The sequence below is a fragment of the Sminthopsis crassicaudata genome, chromosome 3, assembly GCF_048593235.1.
Source record: "Sminthopsis crassicaudata isolate SCR6 chromosome 3, ASM4859323v1, whole genome shotgun sequence".
Taxonomy (NCBI): domain Eukaryota; kingdom Metazoa; phylum Chordata; class Mammalia; order Dasyuromorphia; family Dasyuridae; genus Sminthopsis; species Sminthopsis crassicaudata.
This window is the reverse complement of record NC_133619.1, coordinates 369,388,790-369,416,279: the sequence shown is the minus strand read 5'-3', so window position 1 is coordinate 369,416,279 and position 27,490 is coordinate 369,388,790. Positions and strand designations below refer to the sequence as shown.

Here is a 27,490-nt window from a genome sequence, read left to right as displayed (position 1 = left end):
CTTATATAATTATAGAATGAGGAACCTGTGTTTTCCAAAGATGGCAGCAAGTTCTTTATGACAGTCCCTGTTAAGCAGGGAGGTCGAGGAGAATTCCATCACATTGCCATGTTCATTGTTCAGGTAAGACTTATAATTTTCTCTATAGTTTGGTTAAATTTTCATTAATTTCTTGATTAACCATTTATTTTATGAGTATCTGACCATCTAGGAGCTAATGAATGGTCCATTATTGTTCAGTGGAACAAAATATATCATATATCCTCCATGGTACAGTTTGGAAATGAAGAACCTTCCAAAATTTGCCTCACTTTTACCATTGACCCTATATTCCCAAAAATATACTCTGCACTCCATCTAGGCTAGTATACTCAAAAACCTCTGAATATACCATACGTATTACCATCTCTAAATCTTTGACAATGTTCTTTCTGTCAAAAAAATATTTTCCTTCAAATCTCTCCTTATATAAAAACTACTTATCTCTGAAGACAAAATTCAAATCTATCTTCCTCAACGTGACCTTTTTTGAACTTTATAGAATTTGATTTGTACTTGGGAACACATCTTATGGCAAAGCAGCTTAATTTCTATTTTGCTCAAAGATACTCAGGTAAATGTTATTAAGTGGTGGTCATGAGGAGCTTCTGAGTAATAGATAATGATTTCAATGGAAAAGAAAACGGTCATATTCTCATTCCATTCCTATGCAAATGAAAAACTGATTATATTCTCCACATGACCAGAAGAAAAAAATATTTAAATATTATGAGATATTGGCCTACAAGATATTAGGAAGAGCTCCCTTGGATTGTTATGTTAGTTGGCTATCTGCTACATGGAAAAGTTTTTGTTGATTTTTCATATGTCTATTAACTTAATAAAGGGAAGTGAAAGAAACTTTATTCCATAACTACTGACCCATACTTATTAGGAAATAGCACTCCAGATAATATAGGACTTGCCATAAATGAGATTAAATGTGTCTGTCTGCTATGCTTGGCATGCAGCATTAATTTCATTGTCGGTAATTTCTAAAGCAAACATAAATTTTAAAAGTGTATTAAGCACTGTACATTAAGTATTTGATCACTTTAGATACTTTCAATAACCATATATTGCTTGTGTGTATCCCGAACTCCAGAGAATTCAGTTCTCAGAAATCTGATCAATTATCATTAATATACTCCACATGGAGGCCTTCCTTTAAAATTGAACACTTCACGACTTTTTTCCCTTACATTTTGGAAAAAATATAGCCACATTAAGTGGCTCAGACTTGTGACAGAACATAGTGGGCAAGCCAGCTCCCAAAATTCCATCAAATTAAAAAAAACATAATACATGTTGGTAAATTAATTCAATTTCTTTCTTTATTCATCAGTAGAACATTCCTTATTTAAACTAAATTTAAATGATTTGAAGTGATGATTTCATTTTGTGTAATTTCAGCTATCATTATGCATTATCAATTGCATGAATAATACAGTGTTAAAATTATTCTTCCTCTATTCTATTGCACCTTCAGTCCAATAGGGAGAAAAATTTTGAAAGTTTACTACTGTATCTCAATGTCTTACCTTGAAATATAGATTACCTAAGATAAAAAATCTACACAAAAATAGTGTGCCTACCATATCTTAGTAATTTAAGTTTTTTTTTAATGTACAATGTAAATATTATATATTTTTATTATAGTCAATAAACAGTTAAAGTAAGTATATAATGTGAGGAAATTCTGGATAAGGTAGCAAGAAGTAATAAAAGTGGTCAAAGATTCACCAGTTTATTACTCACTGATATGCAAGTATTGGATTCCCTAGCCCTTTAAATACCACAAACACCTTTCTATCTTGTGACTATTGCTGGAATCAAGAAGGAAGGGGACCTTGGGTGCAGTAATCAACCAACATGATGGAGCATTCTTTACTTATGTTGGATACAAGGGCATTGGGATTGAAAAAGTTTTTCTTTTCTTTATTGTTTTCAATCTTGAATAATTTTATTAAATAAACCTTGCTAAAATTGATTATCAGCTGGAAAGCCTTGCATCCCTTACTGAAATTAAGTTAAATAAACTAGTTATTGAATACATAAGGATTTCCCAGTACACACATAGTTTGATGAGTAAGTGATGAGACATAAAATCACTTCCATCAAATAGATCCTAGAAAAAAGCAGCACTTAATCAATATTTATATAATACCTCATAAGTAATTTCATCTTCCCTCCTGTGAAAGCTGAGGATACTGAATCCCCAATAGGTTAAGTGATTTGCCCAAGATCACAAAAGTAGTAAGTATTAATGGTAGGGTTTAAACACAAATCCTATGGTGATAGGGCCAATACTCCAATAGTAGCCATCCCATAACATTTCCCCTTAGTGATAAAAATAAATCTTAGTTTGAAAAAATAACCTAACTTGGAGGTAAAGAACTGATAACTAACTTTTTTGAGCAACATCAAAATGAAAGTAATTGTTTACATCTAAACACCTAATAAAAGATATAGAATATGTGACATCTCCTGAAACAAATTTTGAAATAATGTGAAAAATGTCTCATAATACTTACATGTAGTATATATTATCCTAGAAAATGATTTTCATTGGAACATGATCATATATTTATGTAATTTAGAGCTGGAAAATAATTCATTCAGTTATATGACTCATTTCAAAGATAAAGAACCAAGGCTTAGCAGAGTAAATACATTTTGAAAAGTATTCAACAAGTAAAGGTAGGTTTTTAATCAAGGTCCTCAAAAATTTTCCATTGTCCTCTGAGATATCACTACACACCTGTCAGATTGGCTAAGATGACAGGAACAAATAATGATGAATGTTAGAGGGGATGTGGGAAAACTGGGACACTGATGCATTGTTGGTGGAGTTGTGAAAGAATCCGGCCATTCTGGAGAGCAATCAGGAACTATGCCCAAAAAGTTATCAAACTGTGCATATCCTTTGATCCAGCAGTGCTTCTACTGTGCTTTTATCCCAAAGAAATACTAAAGAGGGGAAAGGGACCTGTGTATGCCAGAATGCTTGTAGTAGCTCTTTTCGTAGTGGCTAGAAACTGGAAGATGAACAGATGTCCATCAATTGGAGAATGGTTGGGTAAATTATGGTATATGAATGTTATGGAATATTATTGCTCTGTAAGAAATTACCAGCAGGATGAATTCAGAAAGGCTTGGAGAGACTTGCATGAGATGATGCTGAGTGAAATGAGCAGAACCAGAAGATCACTATACACTTCAACAACAATACTGTATGAAGATGTATTCTGATGGAAGTGGAAATCTTCAACATAAAGAAGATCCAACTCACTTCAATCTGATCAATGATGGACAGAAACAACTACATTCAGAGAAGGAACACTGGGAATTGAATGTAAAATATTAGCACTACTGTCTATCTACCCAGGTTACTTATACTTTCAGAATCCAATACTTAATGTGCAACAAGAAAATTGGATTTACACACATATATTATATCTAGGTTATCCTGCAACACATGTAAAAAGTATGAGATTGCCTGTCATCTAGGGGAAGGAGTAAAGGGAGGGAGGGGAAAATCTGGAAAAATGAATACAAGGGATAATGTTATAAAAAAAATTACTCATGCATATATACTGTCAAAAATGTATAATTATAAAATTTAAAAAAGTTCATTGTCCTATATATTTTAATATTTCACATTATAAACTTTAACAGAAATTTCATATGTTCAAGATTTACTTAAATATAATCTTTAAAGTTTTCTGTTTTTTAATGTTTGCAAAGCCACTTTGCATTGCAAAATGTAAGAGAGAAAAAGTCATTAAGTGTTCAATTTTTAAAGACCTCCAAGTGGAGCTCTATGAACGACAATTGATCAGATTTCTGAGAACTCAATTCTCCGGAGTTAGGGAAACACACTAGCAATATATTAGAATATCTTATTGTAATATAGTATAAAATACTGGATATGTCCTAAAACCTAACAAGATTTTTAAATTTTTCTTAGAAAAGAGAGAAAGAAAGAGTGATCATCTCCCAATTAGCTTTGTTGGGCCAAATAAAAGTGTATGATAAAGGTATCGAAACTCATTGAAATCAGATTTTCTTTATATCTGCCATAAATATAAAACTTCAATAAATTATTTGTTGAATGGATTTTATTGTCAGTGAATTAAATCCAGAAATTTTATGTAGGGTCAAGAATTTTTATTTTGGAGGCAGAGAAACTGTATTCTAATTTCACCTCTGATGTCTATTTAACCTTAGACAACCCACTTAAACTGCCTAGATGCCACTTTCCTCTAACATAAAATAAGGAAGTTGTACTAAATGACCTTGGAAATCACTTCCAGTTCTTATTATCTGATTCCATGACTCTATGAATTGATAAAGAAAAGCAAGATGGCAGGAGTATCCTGGATCATAGAAGCACTAAAAGTGACTATAAGTATGCTTCATTTTTCTTTGAAAATGCTCTGTTTGTTGACCCTTGTAGTGCTTAATTTGAAGGGGAAAAGGCTATTACAAAGACTTGAAGCTAAAGCTAATAACTTTAGGAGTAATTTCACAATAAACCCAAAGAGCATGATTTCATTTTCTTCCTTTCCACAAATAGGGTATATATATTTCCTTTGTGAATATGGATACTATGGACCCAAATAAAACTAATTTTGTTCCCTAAGGCCTAGAATCATTATCTACAATTTATAATCTTGGATTCTACCATAATCAAACCAAAACCCAAGTTATAAAAGAGTTGACATATATTTGTTCATTCATTTAGAAGGACTTGATCACATACTTATAATTTGTAAAACTCTATGCACATAAAGCATGGGTTGTGGTTATGCATGCCTAAATTTCATTCTCTTTTCAATTAGGAGTGTGCAATAGTTCTAAGGTTTATGACCAATACAGAGAAGAATTTGATTTCTTTGTTTGAAGAGACTATTTTCGTTTTATCTGTATAATTCTAATGTCTAGACCAATTCTTGGAATAGAGTAGGCATTTGAGACATTTTTGTTGAATTAATTTGAGTTGAATAATAAGAAAAATATTGATTTGGATTATAGATATCAGAGAAAAATTATTAAACTGTGTTATTTGTCATTATATATATATATATATGAATAAAATAGAATATTTTGATTTGCCCAAATTATTCAGATATTGCTGTATATTCAAATGTGAGTATTTTGATTAAGCATATGGGATTATAATTTATTGACTTTTTATCCCTTGAATTTGTCACATTTATTGGACATTTTGCTGCTAGGGGTACCTGTTCAGATGTAGATTTCTGCATTAGACTATAGTTTTTCTCAAGAGAAGGATTTGTTCTCTCTAAACTTAGTATCTCGAATTTAGTATCTCACCAGTTTCTTACTACAATGTTCTAAATACAATAAGCATGTGATATGTGTTTGCTTAATTAAACTAATAATTATCTCATTTTTCTTTTCATTTTCTATGAAATATTCAGTAATAATCAGCCTGTAATTTTGCTCCAGCATATCTCTTGCCCATAATAAAAACTATATAACTTCACTATGAACTTAGTTTCAAGGCTCAACGATTGAGTCAGTTAAATGGAACTTGTGTGATTTAGGTGTTCCCTTCTGCTAATCTGAATTTGTGAGCTTTCTAATGATCAGGCATTTTCCTTTTCTGTTGTGACCAAGATCTTCACATTATATTCTAGTCCTAGTATTTGAGATTCTGCTTAGTTTACTTGTAACCTTGCCTTTGTATGCTACACATTACTTACTTTCTCTGTGATCTGGACTTTGCAGACTTTTAGCAATAGTGTTGCCCTGTCCTTGAAAGACAATCCTTGTGACTGGATCATTTTTTTGTTTATTGCCAGACCTACCTGATGTTGTGATGTGAGCATTACCCTACTTCTGTATCAACATTATCTGTATCTTTTTTCACCATTCCCCTGGGGAGAAAAATCCATTTTACCAAGGCCTCTTTCAAATATGCTAATTTATCTCTTCTGACACTGCCATCATTCTGGTGAAGGTCCTCATCACCTCACACATGGATTATCACAAAAGCTTCAAGTTTCTTTCTACTCCTCTCTAGCCCCATTCATTCACTGAAGTGATTTTCCTAAAGCATAGGTCTCACCATTCAACGCCTCTCCCCCCAATAAATGCTAATAACTCTTTATGTCACCAGGATCAGATACAAAATGTTCTTCTTGTTATTGAGATCCCTTCATAATCTGACCCCAGTTATACTCTTCTAGTCTTTTTAAACCTACTTTACTACCATATTCTCTGATCTAGTGACATTGACCTTCTTGTTCCCTAAAGAAGTCCCTCCATCTTTCAGCTCTCATCTCCTGGGATTTTCTCCAACCATTTAATGTACCTGAAATATTCACCTTCCTCACCTCCACCTATTGTTTTCTCTGACTTCCTTTGAAGTCTCAATTAAAATCCAATCTTCAATTGGAATCCTTTTTCAACCCCTTTTAATTCTATTCCTTCTCTTAATTTAATTATTTCTAACTTTGTTTCTACCATTTGATTGTAAGATCCTTGAGGGAAGAGACTGTCTTTTGCCTCTTCTTGTAGTTTTGGTACTTATATTGATTGGTGCATAGTAAATATTTGATAAATGTTTATTGACTATTTTATGTTCCATTGGTCTTCCAAAAGGTTCTTGGAACTCTTTATTTGAACTTCACTACTTATGTCTTCCTACTTCTCTGCCTTTAACATCTTCCTATTTGGTGCTGAGTTATGTTTTTCAACTACTTACTTGGAAAGTTCAGAATTCCTCATATTAGCCATTCATTGTTAGCATTGTCCAGGAATTTTTTCCAGAATCTATCCCAATATTCATTAAGAATTGTTCATCAGACATTTCCTTTTAAAAGTCATTTGGATCTAGGCACCAAAAGTTTTGTAACATTTTTTTGTATTTATTATATTTCTTGACAAAAGCATATGTACATATGTAGGTAAATAGATAAATTTGGAATAACACTTTAATGTAAACCTGATGCTGCCTTAAAAAATATTTTTTTCAAGTAAGATAGGACATGCTAAATCTTTCTTTTATTGCAATAATAGGAGAAATTTCAAGGTATGACTAATCTAAAACTGTATAAATACATCCATATATATGTATTTATACATATACATACATACATGATTTAAGGGTCAAAGATAGACAGTTTGGATGTTTTTGTTGTAATTGCTGACCCATTCCACATTCTAGTCATAAATTTTGGTTAATATGATCAGTTTCAATCCATCTATAACAGAATGACCTACATCTAATTTCCTGTCAAACATACTTGCATTTAAATATATTGTAACTGACTATTTTGCTTATAGCCTGTGGATTTTAAGTGGAAACTTTATCGAATCAATTATAAGTCTAAAGGAAAGACAAGAAAATAATATTTTAGATACATTTTTGTATATATGTGTATGATTATATGGATGCAGTTTTGAACTTAGATTTGATTAACCAAATGTTACATTGAAATGATTTTATACATAAAAAAGAAAAAAAATTGTACATAGGAGGTCTGTACTTTCACATTCAATTCTCTTTTTCTATCTTATTACATAAGAATGTATTTATTTTATAGTATTATCAGAATTTTTTCAAATAAAAAATTAAGTGATAAACAAATTTCAACTTTTCCTAGTTTTAGTTTCCTTGTGGGAAAGGTAAAGACATTAAACAGAATGGTATCTAAATTTCTAACTCCAATATTCTATGAATCTGTGGTTAAATAACTAAAAATGACATATGCAGGCAGTTCTTTATAATAACACCATGTTCCAAATATAAGCTGTTATAAATTTGAAATATACATCTCATCCAAGTTAAAGCTGTTCAAATAAAATGAAAATCAATATTTTCCATTTCTTTGCAGCCTAAAAGTGAGCAAATCAGTGTGCGGCATCTGACATCAGGGAACTGGGAAGTCATAAAAATCTTGGCATATGATGAAAGTACTCAAAAGATGTGAGCATTGTTTTTGTTTTTTAACAAGTTAGAATCAGGTTTGTCAAAGTGGAGTATGTTCACTTGTAATCATCATTGCACTTATTACACTTCAATAAATATTGTGTGACTATAGTCCTAAAGTTGTTATTTTTTCTCTTTAATTTCCCAAAATGAAAAGGAGAGGTTTGGAAAAGGCATTCATAGCTGTACTTTATTGTTTTAAGTATGTAGTTACTATAATTATTATTAATGAAATTAGTAGTATTAAGAGTAGAATTATTATAATCAAATTACTTTGTTTTATTGGAAATTGCAAAATGTTATTTTCATATGTTGGAAATCAAGTGAGAATTCAGTGATGATGTTAACAAAACTAGATGCTTCTCTAACAGTATTTCTTCACATTTTTGGACAGTTATTTTTTGAGCACAGAGACTTCTCCAAGAGGAAGGCAACTGCATAGGTAAGTAATGCATAATGAAACATTTTCATTAGTAAACACTGTAAGATCTTTAGCATTGTAAATATATGGTCACCTAAGAAAAATGAATATTCAGATAATCCATAACTTACCTTAAAAAACTGAGATGTTTGAGCAATTTTTGGCAATAAGACTACATCCCCCTGACAACTAAATTCTCTCCACAGTGTACTATCTCCCTAATAAGAAAGTGGAATCAGAGGAAAAGCCAAGATGACAGAGTAAAAGCATGATCTCATCTGAACTTTTCCCAAAACTTCTTCAAATACCTCTAAATACAGACTCCAAACAAATTCTAGAATTACAGAACCACACCCTCCCCCCAAAAAAGTAGTAAAACACTTTTCTCCCCTAAAACATTTTAGAAGGTTCTACCAGAATGAGAGTGGAACCCAGTTCATTGCAGGCCACATTAGCATAGAACAGTCCCCAACAAACCAGGAATGGTCTTTGGGAGCCACTAAATCAGGTTCAGCTTCTTCAGGAGTTCCCAGCCCACAGAGGTAAAAGAGTTGAACAAGTCATCACAAGACGATTAAAGGAATCTCTTAACTCTGAGGCAGGACTGTGTTCCTTTGCCCATAATTGGATCCTGTTCATATCCTGAGTAGTGGTCTCAGAATAAGCAGGGTCACAGGCCCAAAGGAGCTTGGGGCTATAATAGAGAGAGCCCTTCCTCACAGTTCCAGGGCAGAAAAGAGTGCTTGTGGTCATTCACAGAGAGCATAGGCCAGCAGAGTAGCAACACCTAATCTTAGAGTCGTATGATCTAAGGAAAAGAGTTGAAAACTTTCAGTTTCCCAAAAGTATTTCTAAAAACAGTTGTATAAAACCCCTGAACATTAGGACAATTCATCCTCCACTATGGAAACAGAACTTTACTTTTACAAAGAGTTAAAAGTCAAGTAATAGGCTAGAAAAGTGAGCGAAAAACTGAAAAGAAATTCTGACCATACAAAGTTACTATAGTATCAAGCAAGACCAAAACACAAACTCAGAAGAAGATAGCAAAGTCAAAGTTCCTATATACAAAACTTCCAAGAAAAAATGTAGATTGGTCTCAGACCACAGAAAAGATCAAAAATGATTTTGAAAATAAAGTAATAGATGTAGAAGACACATTTGGAAAACAAATAAAGAGTCATGTAAGAAAATCTTGGAAAATAAGTCAACAATTTTGAAATACAAAAATTACTGAAGAAAATAACACCTTAAAAAATTATAGGTCAAATGATAAGGGAAGTACAAAAAAGTCAATTATAAGGAAAATGCCTTAAAAAGCAGAAATGAGCAAATGGAAAAAGAGGCACAGAAATTCACTGGAGAAAAAAACAAAACCAAAACAAAAATCAAAAGTCTTACAAATTAAAATTGACCAAATGGAAAGGGGGCACAAAAGCTCACTGAAGAAAATAATTCCTTAAAATTAGGTTTGAGCAAATGGAAGCTAATGAAAAATTAAAAATAAAAACAAAAAAAAACCCCAAAAGAATGGAAAAATAGAGATTGTGAAATATTTCAATTTTTAGCAAGACACATGGACCTCGGAAGTCAAGCACTCCACTGCCTTTCATTTTTTCATATAAAACTGAGGAGACATAAGTTGTGTTATATCCAAAGTTTGAACAGATTTCCAATTTCAGCAACCTTTCCACTATATCAATCTCATGCTCTGCTTCTTAGGATAGACTTTGCTATGCAGAAGATCATACTTGAACTATATTTTATTTTTTTTTATTTTTCAATGCATACAAATATAGTTTTCAGCATTCACCTCCACAAAACCTTGTGTACCAAAATTTTTCCCTCCCTCTCCTCCATTTTCCCTCCCTGTGAGAGAAAGAAATACAATATAGGTTAAACATGTGCAATTCTTCTAAACTTATTTTCTCATCATTCTGTGTAAGAAAAATCAGATCACATTGGGAAAAAAATGAGAAAAAAAAAAAACAAGAAACAAATTCAACAAAGATGAAAATACTATTTGAACTATATATATTTTAGACCATGGCCTCCCTACAGATGAAAACCATGTTGATACTTTAGTATTCTGAAATAAAATCATAATACCTTGGTTACCAAATAAACCCATAGTCTCAAAGGAACTATTCAAAATGTGATCACAGATATTCTGAATGATCATTCAGCCTTTCATGAATTTATAGATACTTTATCTCTGCTGTGGGAGTAGGGCACATCTTAAATGCAGAGCTGAATTAATTAAAAGACCAGATAATTACATAATATACATGGAAGTTTTATTCCTTATTCTGGAAACTTTCCCCTGAAGTACAAAAAGAATGATCCTTTTTAATGAATACAAAATATAATGCATAATTCTTTACTGATTATTTTTATTGTGTGTATACTTTTACTAATTTACATTTCATAGATAGAATTTTAAAATGTCAAAACTTCCATGATACATTTTTCATGGAAATAATTACTTTTTTAAAAACTTTGTCATTATTGATACTGGGGGAGAGATTTGGCTTTAATTTGAGGGCAAAATAACATATTTAAAGGAAAATAAGCTTCCTCCTTTATTTCTGAAAAAAAAAAAAACAAACTTCCCTCTGAAGAAAAATTTTTCTTTGTTCACCAAATCAAGATATGATGTGTCTTCTTTCTTTTCTTTTTTGTCCTCCCAGAATAAAAGATGCTAACTCAATACTAATAATTTCTCAAATAGAAGTTTTCTAGAGATGTGTCTGATTTCTTTTCAGAAGTAATACTTTAAAAGTATTTTTCCTATTTAGAAATCTGAAACTTGATTTTCCAAACATGTATCATAAAAAGTATCTATGAGCAATATTTTAGACATATCAAAGTACATAATCATTTCATTTCTTTAATTTCATAAAATCCTTAAGAAGAAAATGGGAATTTTAGATTACTTTGGACATAGTCAGCCAAGCAGAATGGTCAATCTCAATTCAGATTTTCCTTATTCATCTAAAAGATATTTGAATCCTAATAATTTCTTGGAAAAATGTGAATGACCTTTCCTAGAAAGAGAAATAGCACATCATAGGTTTCGAATCCTCCTCAAGTATATATAGTACACTATGCAATTCAAAAAAGAATGTAGTATCAATAAATTTTCCCTGAAATAGCTCATCAAGTTCCATCTGGCTTGACTGTAAGATAATGTTAGTGTCTGACCCACAAAACTCAATCAATGTCCTGCTCTAGCCATAAAAATAATCATTTGCTGATTTTATATATCACATTAGACACTCCTGGAGGATACAGACTGCCAGATTATGCAACCTTTGCCTCCTAAATTTTCCATTTCAAATGTAGACTAATTTTTTACATGAGTAATTATAATAACTGTAATTCTGAGACAGTGAGTGAGGTGTGAAACAATGGAAGAAGAGTCAGGATGTACAAAGGACAAAATGGATATCAAAATCAGCTCTTAATTTTTCATGGATGAAAGGTTATTTAGGATTTACTCTCATCTTCACAAATGTATTATGGTAGACTAGGAATTGGGGAAATCTCTGCTCAAATCCTTTATCAAGCATTTACTTCCTATGTGATTATAAACTGTCTACTCTATATCTTAGTGCCTCAGTAAAAATGGATGTGATCAGAATGATGATGAAAATAACTGACATTTAGATAATATTACAAAATTTTTGAAGTGCTTTACTATCTAATTTGAACATTTTAATTTCCCTGTGAGTTAGGTAATACATGTATGAAAATCTTTTTTCTTACAGGATTTTAGTAAGGAAAGACTTTTATAATCTTGAAATGAATTGTTTTTCTTACCATCACTGTCATTAATATCATTGTATTCATCATTAACTTGTTGCTGTTTTGAAATCTAGAAAGTACCACAGATTTATCAGAAATATAAACATATTTGGAGGAAATTGCTAATACATTCTTCTTCAATGAGTAATTCTTAAACTGAAAAAGAATTGGATCCTTTACTACTTTATATTTATTTTTCATGACATTATTTCCTTATATCAATAACAAAGAATTTTACTTGTATTTAAGACAGGCAACTTTTTCATATACAAGAACACCTTAAGCTGTCAGATAGGGGATTAATTAATATACCATAAAAATGCTGTGAAGATGGAGAAGATGGAATAGGAAAATAATTTTTTTTTAACCAAAACACCAAGAACTTTATAACTATAGGCATTAGTATTAGGGGAAATCAGCTGGACACTAGCTTGATGGAACTAGAGGTAGCATAGAGGATGTAGCATTTCTATACTTCATATACTTTAGTTCCTAAGAATTCCCCAACTCTATGTGAATTTCTAGATGTAAACTTTCAGATTTTTTGAATCTTTGATCCCTTTATCAACCTTCTGATGCTTATAAATCTCTTCTTACAGTAATGTTTTTAAAAGCGTAAAATGCATAGAATTAAAAGAAAAAACAATTGTATTACAATTTTATCATTTAAACAAGCTTGTTATGTTTTATTTAAGTAATGACTGGCCTCAAATACAGTAATTTTAAAGTAGTGATTAGTGTAACTAATTTTGAGATACTGCTAACAATTATTAGTTGATATGAAAATATTTATGATTTTTACTACTGGCAAAAATATCACCCCTAATAATATTATAATAGATTGTTATGTACATTCATACTTGAGGGAAATGTTAGACTTTTTTAGAGGTTATTTAAAATTAAGATGTATATTTTCTCCCTCCAAGTTCATGGAGGAATTTTTTAATCCCAGGTTAAAAGCATATGCTCTAGAGCAAAGCTTCTTAAAATGTAGGTCATGTAAGTGAATGTGGAGGTTGTGGAATTATGATTTATTATCAGCAAATATTTCATTTGCATATTTATTTTATATAGCTATATACATGTAAAAATTTCTCAGGTCAAAAGAAGAAACCTTGCTCTAGGGAGATGCTTCTTTCTCTTTGCCATGAGTTTGTACAATGTACATGCTTCTCTTCTTCTTCACTATTCCATATTTACTACCCTTTGCACTTCCATTTCCAGCTCTTCTAACTGAATTTATTTGGGTTTAAATAACATTCTTGATATCATGTCTCAATAAACATATTTTAGGGGAAATATAAGAATATCTTGAAAATATTATCTTCAGTGACAAAATGCACAATATTAGGCAATGAAACTATTTTTGCTCATATTTTGTGAAATCTGTCTCATGTCTTTTAGTTGCCTTTTAATATACATAAAGCTTTTGGTTAACTGTGCATATAGAGAGGGCAAGTGTTATACTGTCTTTGATAATAGAAACTGATCTTGACATTTTAAAAACTCTAAGCCACATTAAAATATCCATTAATGTTGATGAAGATCGCCACATGCTTCCTTGCACAGAATATTAACATTTCTAACCTTTCTATTCTTACCCTCCCCCCAGTGCATCCACTGATGGATTATTGAATCGTCAATGTCTTTCATGCAATTTTATGAAAGATCAGTGCACATATTTCAGTGCAAAGTTTAGTCCTACCAATCAACATTTTTTATTGCATTGTAAAGGTAAGAGAAAAATGGCTTCTGATTAAAGTTGTTTCATGTATTTTATTTGGTTAATATCTATTGATATTAGTCACTGATTGCTAAATGTGTATGAATAAATTCTTAACAATACATATGAAAATCTAAGTAATACTTTGTAAAATATGGATGATCTTTGATTCTGATTACATTTTTGACTTTATTTAAAGACAGAAAGAAGTTATGTTAGCAGTAAAATATAGATTTTTTTAAAATATGTGTACATTTGGAAGATGACATAAATTTGTTTATATTAGTTTTGCAAGTGTCATATTGATAAAGTCATTTGAATGGCCTTTTTTAGAAGGTAGCAAGACCAATAAAAAATTTCATGGAATGAGTAATCAAGAGAATTGGCATCTATAGGAAATTGTATCTGACTTCTACAATTTACTTATGTTTCTAGTCATTAAATTCATACAAAATTCTCCTTATGTATGTGGAGAGAATCTAACCTTTGGTATTTTGGAAGTTGTATGGCTAAAAAGTTTTGTCCTCCCATTTCCATGCTTTTTTGCTATGACAATTTATTAAATATTCTTTTATGGTCCCTGTATAAAGAGCAAAAAGGGGAAGCAAAGGGTATATTCCATAAAGAGATGATGACATAATTTTCCCCTTCCCCATAAGTTGCCATAAAGTAGAGGAAGACCTCTTTTGAACTCTTACCTGTGAAAGCTGGCATAATATTAAGAATTACAAACTTTGAAAAAATTTTAGTGATGTATTTTGTCTATATATTTAATTTTTAGTTTTTGTCTCCATCCTTTCTCTTCAATTTTTTTTTTTAGATTTTTTTTTAAATTTAATTTTTATTTTTTATTTTTTACTGAGGCAATTAGGATTGTGACTTGCTTAGGAAGTGTTGTGTCCATTCACATTTTAGAGAATTTTTAAAGAATTGAATAAAGAGTAGAAAAATTAGCAATTCTGATCAATATGCTAATATTTATACAATAATCTATAAATCTAGATCCTAGTACTCTCTCCACATACATATCTCTGAAAAGGAATTGGGGGAAGTATTTTTTAATATCTCTTCTTTAGTACCAATTATTTTTTATATTTTTGTGATATTTAATTTAGATTACTTTGTCATATTCCAAATCATATTGTTTTAGTTATATTGCATATTGTTTCCAAGTTCTGCTTATTGGAGTTAAATATATTAATAGGAATAAAAATTCATATATTTGAGGGAGAAAGAAAAAAACATTCCTGGGAAACTATTCCTAGTACTTCAACCAGAAAACAAAACCATCCAAACAAAACAAACAGATAAGTGAGAAGGAAGCAAGAAACCATATTCTTACTTTCCACTGGGCTTGGGGAAAATAAAACAGAAATAAAGAAAAATATAGTGGCATTATTAAGGGATGTTGAGAAAAATAAACCGAGACGGAAGCAAACCACATGAAAAGAAGTGGGTTGAATCTCCCCTAGTACATTCACAGAAAGGCATCTGATGTGATAATTGACAATTTTTCTACTTAATTCAACTAGTAGTAGATGAATATTTGTATATGTATATATATACATATGTATATATATGTAGTCCTTTCTGTGTTCATTTAAACTCAACAAGAGTTTACTGACCTCTAAATTCACACACACACACACACACACACACACTCTCTCTCTCTCTCTCTCTCTCTCTCTCTCTCTCTCTCTTTCTCTCTCTCTCTCTCTCTCTCTCTCTCTCTATATATATATATATATATATATATATATATGTTAGCATATACACATTTCTATATGTATATGTGCATATTTGTGCATATGACAAACTGACAAAATGTAAATAACAATAGAGAAACAATTAATAATTATCCTTTGCCCAGCAGGAGGGCCTACTTTATTGAAAAACCCAATCTTTCCAATTCTAAGCAGTCAAAGTGAAAAAAGAAAAAAAAAAAAAGAAAAGGGAAGTTGAGAAGATACTCCACTTTCTACTTATCCATGCTCTGGAAAAGAAGAGAAACAGGAAAGGGAATTCTTTCCTCTTGCACATAGGGTGGAGAGTGCCCAAAATAAAAACAGTCTTATAGCTAGACAAAATAGGAAGAAGATTGACATAAAGAATCAAAAAGACCTGATTATTATAGCCTATCCTAGTAGTGCTATTCAAGTTGCTTCCCATGATTCCATTCACATTGCTCCATGCTAGGATCAAGTCTGATTTTAAGCTTCTACTTTGAAGATTAGACCCCATTTCATTACTTGCCCTTTCTCTATCATCTCAAGGGTTAAGATTGAACTGAGGTCCTGTGACCCCTTTAGGGAACAGTGAGGCAGTCACTCACACCATCCTCATTAGAACTCATTTTTGTATTGACTAGAACAGAATTAGTGAGATTATTATATACTACCTTGCCATTCCCCAGATTCTATAATCACTAATCAATTGTTATGAAGAATGGCTGTATTAAGGAAGCCACGTTTTTCTCATTGAGACTTAATGACACCAAACATTATAATACTGCCAATAACTTGATAATGGAGTAGGCTTTGTCCTAATAATCCTGAAGAAAAGATTAACATATATGAGTGTGTTATATGTTACCTTTTAATTTGAAATCAAAAGTGATTACATAAATAGAGGCAATTGTTTTTTCATTGATATCAAAGGGAGGAATATTTTTCCTTGACACATTTAATCAACTTACTAGGGGGAATGGAGATTGAATATAATTTTCTATACTTTGACTATTCAGGATACTTGTGAAAATATTTCATTCAACTGAATTTTTTGTTTAACCTATTGTTGACCTATAACATTTATTTTGCTATGAACATTGTTGTTTAGAATGATTCTCCATCATGAGGTCTCCATTTTCTTGCCTTGAGAATATAGACTAGTAAAAGGAATTAAGGTTTTACCTCACCCCATGATTAAGAACCAATTTTCTTGGTTCTTAAAGACAATATCCTGAAAAAAATGTAAATTGTGTAGCAATAGAAATTGACATATACATGACATAGAAAAATAACCTAATTTTATATAAATGTTATCAAATATTATACTTCCCTCCACTTACAGTTCTAATTTTTTGTCTTAGAAGAAACATATCAAGAAAAATTTTTGGTTGAATACTCTTGATATTGGTCCAATAAAATTTAAAAAATTATTCTGATTCTTTTCAAAATAAAAGTTATCAATAAGTCAGGCAAAAGTGGAAAGCTAGACTCATAGGACCTGAATTGGAATCCCCACTTAAACATATTAAATTGAGTAAATGCTTTACCTCTAACAGCTTCCCATCTGCAAAATGAATAATAAAAATGTAATAGTACATCTACTACATCTAGAGCTTTAGAGGCCTAAATCTCTAAATCTGAAATTCTGTAAAACTTTATGCTTATTCTGCAATGCTTATTACTATTTTCTTAATATTTTGGCATGTTTTAACCAGGGCCAGGTGTTCCAGTGGTCAGTGTACACAACATCAACAACCCTTCAAGTAAGTATTCAAATAAAGGAACTTAGAAATCATGATCATGGTTAGTAACATGAAGAGGATTTTCTTTATTTTTGTTTTAAAGTGGACTTTAGATCATCTTCTTTTGAGAAGGAACATGAAAGTCTTTGTTGGAAGTTATTTGTTACAAGAGAGATTTCAGGGGTCATCATAAAAACTGAGTAGAATTAGGCAAATGTATATGACTGAAATAGCTAAAAATTATTTAACTGAAACATAATTGTTTTTGAAGACTCGTTATGTGATATATAACTTGAGTGTGCTCTAGCTCTTGTTAAAGACCATGCCTGGGTGAAAGGGCAGGTCAATTCTTCAAGAGCCCCCACAGTTGTGAATCATAACATCTGAAGGAATTGCAAAGTAGTCTTTGATGATGCAGATATTCTTTGTGGATTGGGAATGAAATAAATTGCAGAGGACTGAGGTCAGACAACACAACTTCCTCTCAGTCTCCTTGTATCATCATCATCTTCTCATATGAAGGGATCCATTCTACAGGTCTGAGTTAGATCTCCAACAGCCACTGGCAGGTGGATCCCCTATCACAACAAGCTGTCACACTGTTATACCTCATCTTACCCAGAATCCTGAAAAAATTCAAAGGCTCTTTCTTTTCTTTCATTGATTTAAAAGCCTTCTAATTGACACATTCCTCTTTCAGGAATCAGAAAATTATTCCCTTTTTTCCATTTAATTACTTGATACCAAATTTGATTTTTTCATAGTAATAATTACTGCAAATGTATAGGAAGATTAAAAAAAAATTCTAATACTTTATAATCTACCTCTTACTACCTCAGTTGCTGAAGAGGGGATATGAAAAGGTATTAGATATATTTTAGCTCAGTTTCTGCATAGCATTTGCCATACCAAGTTCAAATTACTAGCTGGAGTTTCTGCCCTTCTTCAGATTCCTAGACTATTGAAGCTCACGACTCTAAGCAAGCCTGGCTGCAATATCTTAAGATTCTGCTTTCCAACATCCCCATGGTTTGTGGTCCATGTTTAGTGACTCTACTCACTGCATCTGTAACAGAAAATATATTTTAAAAAGACAACAACTCCAAGTCCTTATTACATGGACATAACCCCCTTCCCACAAATGTTGGTAGAGAAATGACCTTGAGAGGCATCCCAACTTACTTCAAAGTACTACTTTTTTGAATGAGAGAACACTTTACTCCTAGATCTGAATGTCAAGAGATGTGTTGAATTAAATTTCAAAGAATATAAGGACTATCCTTCAGGAAAAGGTGAACAAATATGTTTTGAAGAAATTACTTAATAATTTTTCTGCATTGTAAACATTCTTTCTAAGATTTCTAGATATTGTAAAAACATGAAAATATAAAGGATTTTTTTTATTCAGCAGACATTTGTCCTCCTTCTGTTATTAAAATAATTAAAGTATATTACAAGTACTTTTTCACTTGCAATGTTTACATATTGGTCTTGACATATTTCCAAGTAATAAAAAATACATTATTAAAATATACTTCTTTCTCCCCCTCTCCCTTCCCTGACCTTTCATGGTTAATTGGTTTTGTTGCCCACTCAGAAGAACGTGAAGTTGGCATATTGTCTATTAGTTTTAAACATTTGTTCCTTAAAAAATGCACTTATATTTAAAACATTTAAGGGAAAATAATTAGAAATATGCATACTTTAGTGTTTAGCCTGTTAAAAAGAAGTGTCATTTGTAAATATATATTGGGTTACTTAAGCACTTGTGTTTAACAACAATAGATCTATGGCATACTGAATTTAGAAAAGAAAATCAATTGGGAGCTTTAAATATGCTTCAGGGGGTTCTTTTTTTGCAAATCACAAAGTCTCTGGATAAAATTTCATTTCTATATTAAAAGCTATAGTTTATCATTTAAAGGGATCAGTATTTTTCACTAGGTGCATAGGGTGTGAATCTTTCTAATCAGATAGCACTTAGTGTTATTATTCTGTTCCTTTCTTTCTCTGCTCCATAGAATTTTACATATTGGAAAGTAATTCCCTGTTAAAAGAAGCCATCATGAAGAAAAAGATCACCAAGACTGAAATTAAAATGCTCCACATTGAGGACTATGGTAAATGAAGCAAAGTCCTGCACTAACCACGTGCAGCTTACTCTTCATCTTAGTTTTTCATGTACATCACTCCCAGTCTTTAATAACTTACTCTTTCTTTAAAAGAACTTCGTTTACAGTTGTCCTTCCCCAAGGATTTTTCGGATCGAAACCAGTATGCTGTCTTATTATTAATGTAAGTATTGTGTTTGATTAAATTTTTAAAATAGATCAATGGTTGAATTTACAAATATTAATAATTGTCTTATAATTCCAAAGGAAGTGTTTTGATTGAAAACAGCAAGCAATATTGTCCATATATTACTGGGCCAAGGCAAACAGAGAAAGAGTGAGCTCATCAAAGGAAATCATTACCATTTATGGAAGACCATGTAACTTTTCCTGCTTCTTGCATCCTAAATAGAATTAGTTGCTGCCACTGGAGAAAGAGATAGCAGCTAATTCTGTTTGTGAAATTCTCCTCAGCAATTAGTCAAGCCTGTGTTCTTTTAGTTATATTTATGCAAGACTGATGAAATGGTTATTTATGTTGCTGAAGTAATTGGTTATATTTCCTCCATCCTATCTCTGCTGTGCTTCTTTGATTCATGGCTAATGGAAGACCTTCTTTGTGCTAAGACCTGAATCTTTATTTAGCTACAGTGAGATGAGGTTAGAAAATGGGTTCATTCTCATTGAGGCTGTGTTAGCAGCCTTAGGTATAGGTAAGATGCTAAGCAAAGACTTGCAACTTTCTGTAAGGTGAGAATTTCCACCTATAGGGTTGGAGGCTAATTTATATATATCCAATCAGTATTTTTTTTTGCTTAACAATTAAATTTCCAGTAAGATTACAGTTGGGATTTAGCAATGAACCTTAGTGAAAATAAATAAGGGAATGAGGGAAAAATTAGGAGCAAAAAATATATTTGTTAGGATGTTTATATATGAAGATTCTGTGTCAAAACTGGCATTTATTCTTTTTTTTTTCTAGTGTATTCTTTCACTTTTCATCACTCTCATCATAGCATTCCCTGTGATATAGTGATCCTGTGAATCTTAAAGCTAAAATGCAGACTGGAAGCAGCCTATATGTAGATTGGATTTTTCTGAGTTTGCATTGTACATTCTTTCTACTCCAGAATAACAAAATCTCAGAATTCTCCTATTACCAAGATATGTAGGAAGGAAAAAAATGTCCTTAAAAATGTAATTCATCATCCAAACTATATTTGAAGACTTTCAATAAAAGGTATTGCCTAGCTCTCTTGTAGAATCCTAGTTGGTAAGAAGTTTCTTTTACATATATTCAAATATTTTGACTATAACAGTATATCCTAATGACCACATCTATATTTACCTTCTAGGAACAAGAAGAACAGTTCTAGCATCCCTTTATATAAATAATATCCCTTCAATACTTGAAGAGCTATTATGTACCCCTTAAGGATTTTTTCCTTCACCTTAAATATTATCAGGTGTCTTTTTAAAACTGATTTCTTATATGATAACATCTTCAGGACCTTGATCTGTCCTTCTCTGAAATCAGTTCAATTTCTCAGGGCTATACTTTCTAAATCATGTTCTTTAGAAACAACAGAATATTCCAGATTTCTACATATAAGACATTCAGTGACAATTGCCACATGGATTTTGCACATTATGCCTGTCATAATGTACTCTAATATGTCATTAGTTTTTGTGATTACCCTCTAATCTTTTTGAACACTTCCAAATCTTTTCATAGCAACTGTTATCTAATTGCCTTTCCTATAAAATTCCCTTTGCTATCCTAATTGAGAAACTGACCTTTTAAATTGAAATTTAGATGTGTGTATTAATCTCTTAAATTTTACCCTATTGAGTGAAATTAATCATTTAGGAGGTGCACACACACACATACACACACACATACATACCTACCTACACGCATACACATATAAACACAAACACATACATTCAGATACCATACACACAAACCCCATGTTGCAAACCAGGCAAAATTAGACTGTCTTGATAGTGGAAAGAACAATAATTCTCAAGTCAGTGTACCTGGATTCAAAATCTGAACTTTGATTCAGATACCACATGAAATGCATCAGTATGCTTGGTCAAATAATAAATTCCCTAGTTTCTTCATTTTTGAAATTAATTGGTTGGTTTGGATGGTCAGTGACATCACTTATACCTCTAGTTTTATGATCCTATTTTTTGATTATCTATGATGTATTCTTAATGAAGCCTTGTTGCTTTTTTGATGATTAGGAATCAAAGTCATGTATTCCTGTACTTTGAAGATGTTGCCTTCTATCTGGTTTTGAAAATTGGGACCACATTTTCCTTTCTCTACTCTTGACTCACTTCTTTCATTTTTTGGATTTTTTTAAGATTAATAAAGGGTCATTAGCAATGAAATTTTCTTTATGATTAAAGTTCATTGAGATACACTTAATTCCAGGGGATAAATAAAGAGCATGTAGGTGTTCTCTTTTCTTCTTATATTTTGTCTGGGTAATTTTAACTTCACATAAAAATGTTAAAGATATCAAACAGGAAAATGAGAAAGAACAATTGTTGCTTCTCCAGTTCAACATGAGGTAATCCTGCCCCGTTTTTGCTTTTGGTTATGAATGGAAATCACATAGTAAATTGTGAATGGAGTTGAATCCTGAAGAAAAAGTAGAATTATGAAAGTGGATTTTAAAAAGCAGAGAACAGATATTCAAGGTAGCCTAGTGGGTTGAATAGTGAAAATAGCCAGTTTGAGTGAAACATAGAGTGCATGAAAGTATGCATTTTACAAATGATAATTGATAGTTTGCTAGCAGTTAGGTTATAAGGAATGTTATATTTCATCCTTTGGGCAAGAGAGAGTAAGAGTAGTTATGTCTTGTTTGTTTGAGCAAGGGAATGACATGGTTTGTGCTCTGTATTTCTTGATTACTTCAAAGAAATGGAATATTATTCCTTTCCAAAGCAATGATCCTAACAGAAACCTCAATCTCTCTGTAACTTAGTAGATGAACTTTGAAAAATTCTAAGTATTGAAAATCCCTTATCCTGTGATTTACCAGGTAATGAATCTCACTGAACTTAGTTTATGCTGATTATCAGAAAATACAGAGTCCATTTTGGGACTCACAGTTGAAATTTTTCCATCTTAGTTTTTTCCTTCTGGGAGAGAATTCAAGTACTGAAGATTGCCTCTAAATGATATTGAGAAAGACATTTATTGGAGGCCACTATATCAATAAGTCTTTGGTGAAGAGAGATACTAGATCAGAATGAGAAATGATAAAGTCTTATCTGGAATATGGAAGTGTTAGAAAGTAATTAGGTACTGATATGATAAATATGGAAATATGCATTGCCAGTATATTAGATGTGTAAGAGAGTGAAAGAGAGAAGAATCAGATTGCTCTGAAGTTTCAACTTCAGTTATTTAACAATGATGATCCTATATTCAGAAGTAATGTCTGATACAGATATTAGTAAGAGCCACACACATATAAGTCATTTCCATCAGGAATAACAATTCATGGAACTCTGATACTCTTAGGTATTGATGAAATTGTAAATGAACAGTATACATTTATTTAATTTTAAAATCATCACAGATTTTAGAGCCAAAATCCACATTGGTGATAAAGCAGCGTAACATTTTCATTTTATGATGAGAAAACAAAGACTTCTACTGAATGAGTCACTGTACCCAAAATTAAATTAACTGCTTTTTTTCCCCCTATAAACCAATCCCCTCCATCAAAAATCATTACTTCTGTTTATAAGATCATCATTGTTAAATAACAATGAGGAAACTGAAGCAACCATGGTTAAGTGACTTGCCCAGGGTCATATAGCTAATAAATGCCTAAGATCAGATTAAACTCAGGTCTTCCTGACTATAGACCTAGTGCTCTATAAATTGTACCATTCAAGTATCCAAATTTATACATATATATATTTATGAATTTATAGATAGTTCTTGTTTTAGGTAAGCGGACTTTCTGCAGATCTCTATGTAAAGTATTTTTGCATAATATTAATTTGCCCTAAAAATATGGGAAAAAGAAGGAGAAAGATAGGGTTATGAGGATAAAGAAAAAGGAGCGGGAGGAGGAGTATGAAGGGGCAGGGACAGAACCCAGGAAAAATAGGGTTTATGGGTGCAGGGTAGGGAAAGACCACATGTGGCCAGATATAGACAGGAAAAGATAGGGAACACATGGGAACTGGGGCTCCCACACTACTGTGTGGCGTCTAAGCATATGGCAGATGGACATGGGGGTAAAAGGGCAAAGGAGAAAAAGTCTCAAGACAACTCCCCAACAAGCCAAGTCTATACCTTGACTATTCTTTTATGTTTTGGTTTGATTTGGTTTGATTTTAATAGGGGTGTGTGTGTGTGTGTGTGTGTGTGTGTGTGTGTGTGTGTGTGTGTGTGTATGTGTGTGTGTGTGTGTGTGTGTGTGTGTGTGTGTTTAGCAAGGAAGAGGAGAAAGGGTCTGCAGAGCTAGAGGAAGAGAGGGAGCAAAGAGAACATAGTACCATATAATCAAGATAATTGTTTTGTTTTCTTTTGTTTTGTTTTTCAGTGCTGATTTCTTTCAGAATTCTTTAGATTAAGTTGAATTTGTGTAATTTAAATTTATGTAAAGCAAGAATTATACATAAATGTTATATCTTTCCCATAAATAAGGACAGACACAGTGTTTTAGTCTTTTATTTGACCTCTCAATAATTACCAAAGTATTTGCCACATAATAGACATTTAAAAATTTATTTTTGATTCTAAAAATAATAGTTAACATTTGTATTTTAAATTGTACAAAATTCCCATATAAGACTCCTATGATAGATGAAGTAGAAAATATGCCGTCTCTACATTAGAGTTAGGAAACTAGAGCTGAAGATGTCACTCTTACATGGTTACAGAGCACATAATTATCAAAGCTGAGTTTTTAAAGGTAGGCCTCCAAGTTACAAACAGTTTGAAAACTTTCCTCTGTCAACCAATTGTAATGCAGGTTTAGTTTGCACATGGTTGCTTCAGAAAGGCAGAACTAGATTATTACTAGCTCTTTAAAACTCAGTTTTGGAATGTAATATGTCATATCATATTTACAGTTCAGAATGCACTTGCATGTAATAAAATCTGACAGTTACACTTTATTAATATTTTAATGTAATGCGCTGATTAGAGATATTATGAATTACTCTCAAATGGTTTGGAAATGGGTATGAGCATATTTTAACTTTAAGAGGAGGGTTACCAAGCCTAAAAGTAAAAGGCAGACTTATATTGCATGATTTTGTACAATCTCAGAACTCAGCTACTGATGTTTGTTCTGCTTCTTGTGGAAAGTCACTACACACAGACCATAAACATACTTATCAAAAGAGTCAATCAGCAAAGCTTTGTCTCAGCAAAACTTTAGAGATGTTCTTCATTCAGTTTGTTTCAGTGAAAATACACACATTTCCATTTATAGAATAGAGGGATGGATTGTCACTAAATCAGTAATTATCTCTTTACCATATAATGAGAATTTTTTAAAAAGCATACTTCAGATTTTTAGTTTTTTTTTAACTGTCATTCAATTTATTCATTAAAAATAATGAATAAAATGATGTACAATGAATTAAAAAAGAGAAAAAACAAGGGCATTGAAACTAAGTAATAAAAGTAAATATGATGATCATTCTTTATTTTTCTTTGTCTGAAATTAACCTTACTCCTAAAAAAAATCTAGAGATAATGTGCTTTAAATACCAACATTCATTATTTGATATTATTTGAAGTTGTATAAATTGTATATGGACTTAGAGACAAAAGACATAAGAGAATATTCAACCCACCAACACCAATACATACAAAGGACATCAGACTTCTCTTTGTTCTATATCTGATAATGGATATGAAGCATTAAATTCCCATTCCATTTTAAGTCAAAAAGCATAGAAAGTTACAACTTACTTAAATAATAAATGTCATCCAGAAAAAGACTATCAGTTGATTTTTCTTAAATTGAAACCTATCTTAAATTCATGAGGAGTTTATTGTTTTAAAAACACATTGAACCATTTTGTTAAATAAAAGAAGGCCCCTCACTGTACTTATTTTGTAAGTCTGGTGTTTTGTACATATTGCATTTTCTGAATATGCTTCATATATATAAACTAAAAATGTTCTATTCTGAATTTAATGATTATTTTCTTCTCCCTCAAATATGTGTGAGGAAGGAAAAAAATAACTGAATATTGCTGAGTATTATAATGAAAGATTAATCTAAAGCAAAGAGACATATTTGATCTTCCTTGCTACACCAGGAACATACTAATAATTTAAAATCTTTGCCATTTTGTTTTATTTTATTTTGGAAGGTATATAGCATGAATCTCTGATTAATTAGCTTAGTAGTAAAATGCTTCCTCAATATAGACTGTCATGAGTTTTGAGGATAAATGTATTACCTATGAATACACAGCTATTATGATTCAGGTATAGGGATTGTTCTTTCTTCCAAAACAAGCTTATACTACTGTGCCTTTTAGCACCATCAATATATCTTTCCAACTCTTTAAGGACCTACACTAAAATGGATCATGAAGGTACAGAAATTTAGAGATAGTAAATTTAGAGCTATGAATCACAGAGAGTTAAAGGATTCAGGTCAATATAACTCTTGCTTCCATAAACATAATAATCAGTTAATATCCAACTGGCTTAAGAATAACACAGTTCTAATGCCTTCATTAATAGATTTCCATCTTCCCTCCTTATTCTATTTTAATAGGAATGGTTAACATTTATCATTATTTTTGTTTTAATTTTAGCACTGTGATTACAAGCTCTAATAGAGAGACAGGATGCATTTTAACTTCCAAAATCAAAAAATTAACATTGTTATGTTGTATTTTTTTATTTATTATGTTAAATATTTTACAATTACATCATAATCTAATCTGAGTCTTCTCTGGCTGTTTTGCAGGTAATGTGCCACTTGTTTCATTCCTCTGTTTTTAAGTACAAAATGAATGCAGGATATAGGCATAAATATGATTCACATTGTAATTCCACCTCTATCAGAGAAAGAACTTCTAAAGTTTTCTAGATAACTATATCTATTCTTACCTATATGAGTAGAATCTAATTTTATTTTGTTACTTTTTTATTTTTTTTTAATCACAAGGTCAGGAGAAAGAGATTTTAGATATCCATCTATTCAAGGCCTCTCAGTTTTACCATTATGACATCTTTCAAATATGTTCCCTTCTCTCTTTTGAAAATAGCACTATCCTGATATTCCATGAACAAATCACTCCATGTTTCAGCTCCTGGAATTTTCTCCAGATTCTTCCTATGCCTGGAATGTTTTCCCTTCTCTTCTTTGCAAGTTGACTTCAAGTCCCAATCCCACTTCCCCGTAAAGCTTGCTCCAGTATCACTTAATTCGAGTATTTTGTTGGTTATTTTCTGTTTGGTCTATATAAACCTTGTTTGGACATATTTGTTTCCTTGGTGCTTTACCCCATTAAATTGTGATCTCAAAATCCAGAACTTTTTGCCTCTTTTAATATACCCAATATTTAACACAATGCATAGCATATACTAGCTACTCAACACATGCTAATAGACTTTTTGACTCAGTTTTAAGAGATTGCAGTAATTATCTTTCAATTGTTTCGTTCATGTGGAAGTCTTTATAATACTATTTTGGAGTTTTTTTGGTCAAAGAAACTGGAGTGGTTTGGCAGGTCCTTCTCCAGCTCATTTTAAAGATGAGGAAACTGAAGCAAAAAGGATTAGGTGATTTACCCAGAGTCACACAGCTAGTCTAAGGCCAGATTTTGAACTCAGTTCTTTGTGATGCTAGGCCTGGCATTCTTTCCCTTGTATACCTAGCTCCCCTAACCTAAGTACCACTCATTTTTCAATTTTTGGTGTCATTGGTTCTGTCTTGCTGAA

General features: G+C 31.6%; 1 protein-coding gene across 1 annotated transcript in view; it reads left to right on the top strand.

The window, feature by feature from the left end:
• Positions 1-27,490, top strand: part of DPP10 (dipeptidyl peptidase like 10) — an 887,847-nt gene that overhangs the window by 841,027 nt on the left and 19,330 nt on the right. Inside the window, 7 exon segments of the mRNA XM_074301856.1 lie at positions 16-123; positions 7,908-7,999; positions 8,397-8,444; positions 13,843-13,964; positions 17,396-17,443; positions 19,444-19,542; positions 19,648-19,717. Coding sequence (XP_074157957.1) covers positions 16-123; positions 7,908-7,999; positions 8,397-8,444; positions 13,843-13,964; positions 17,396-17,443; positions 19,444-19,542; positions 19,648-19,717 — 587 coding nt within the window.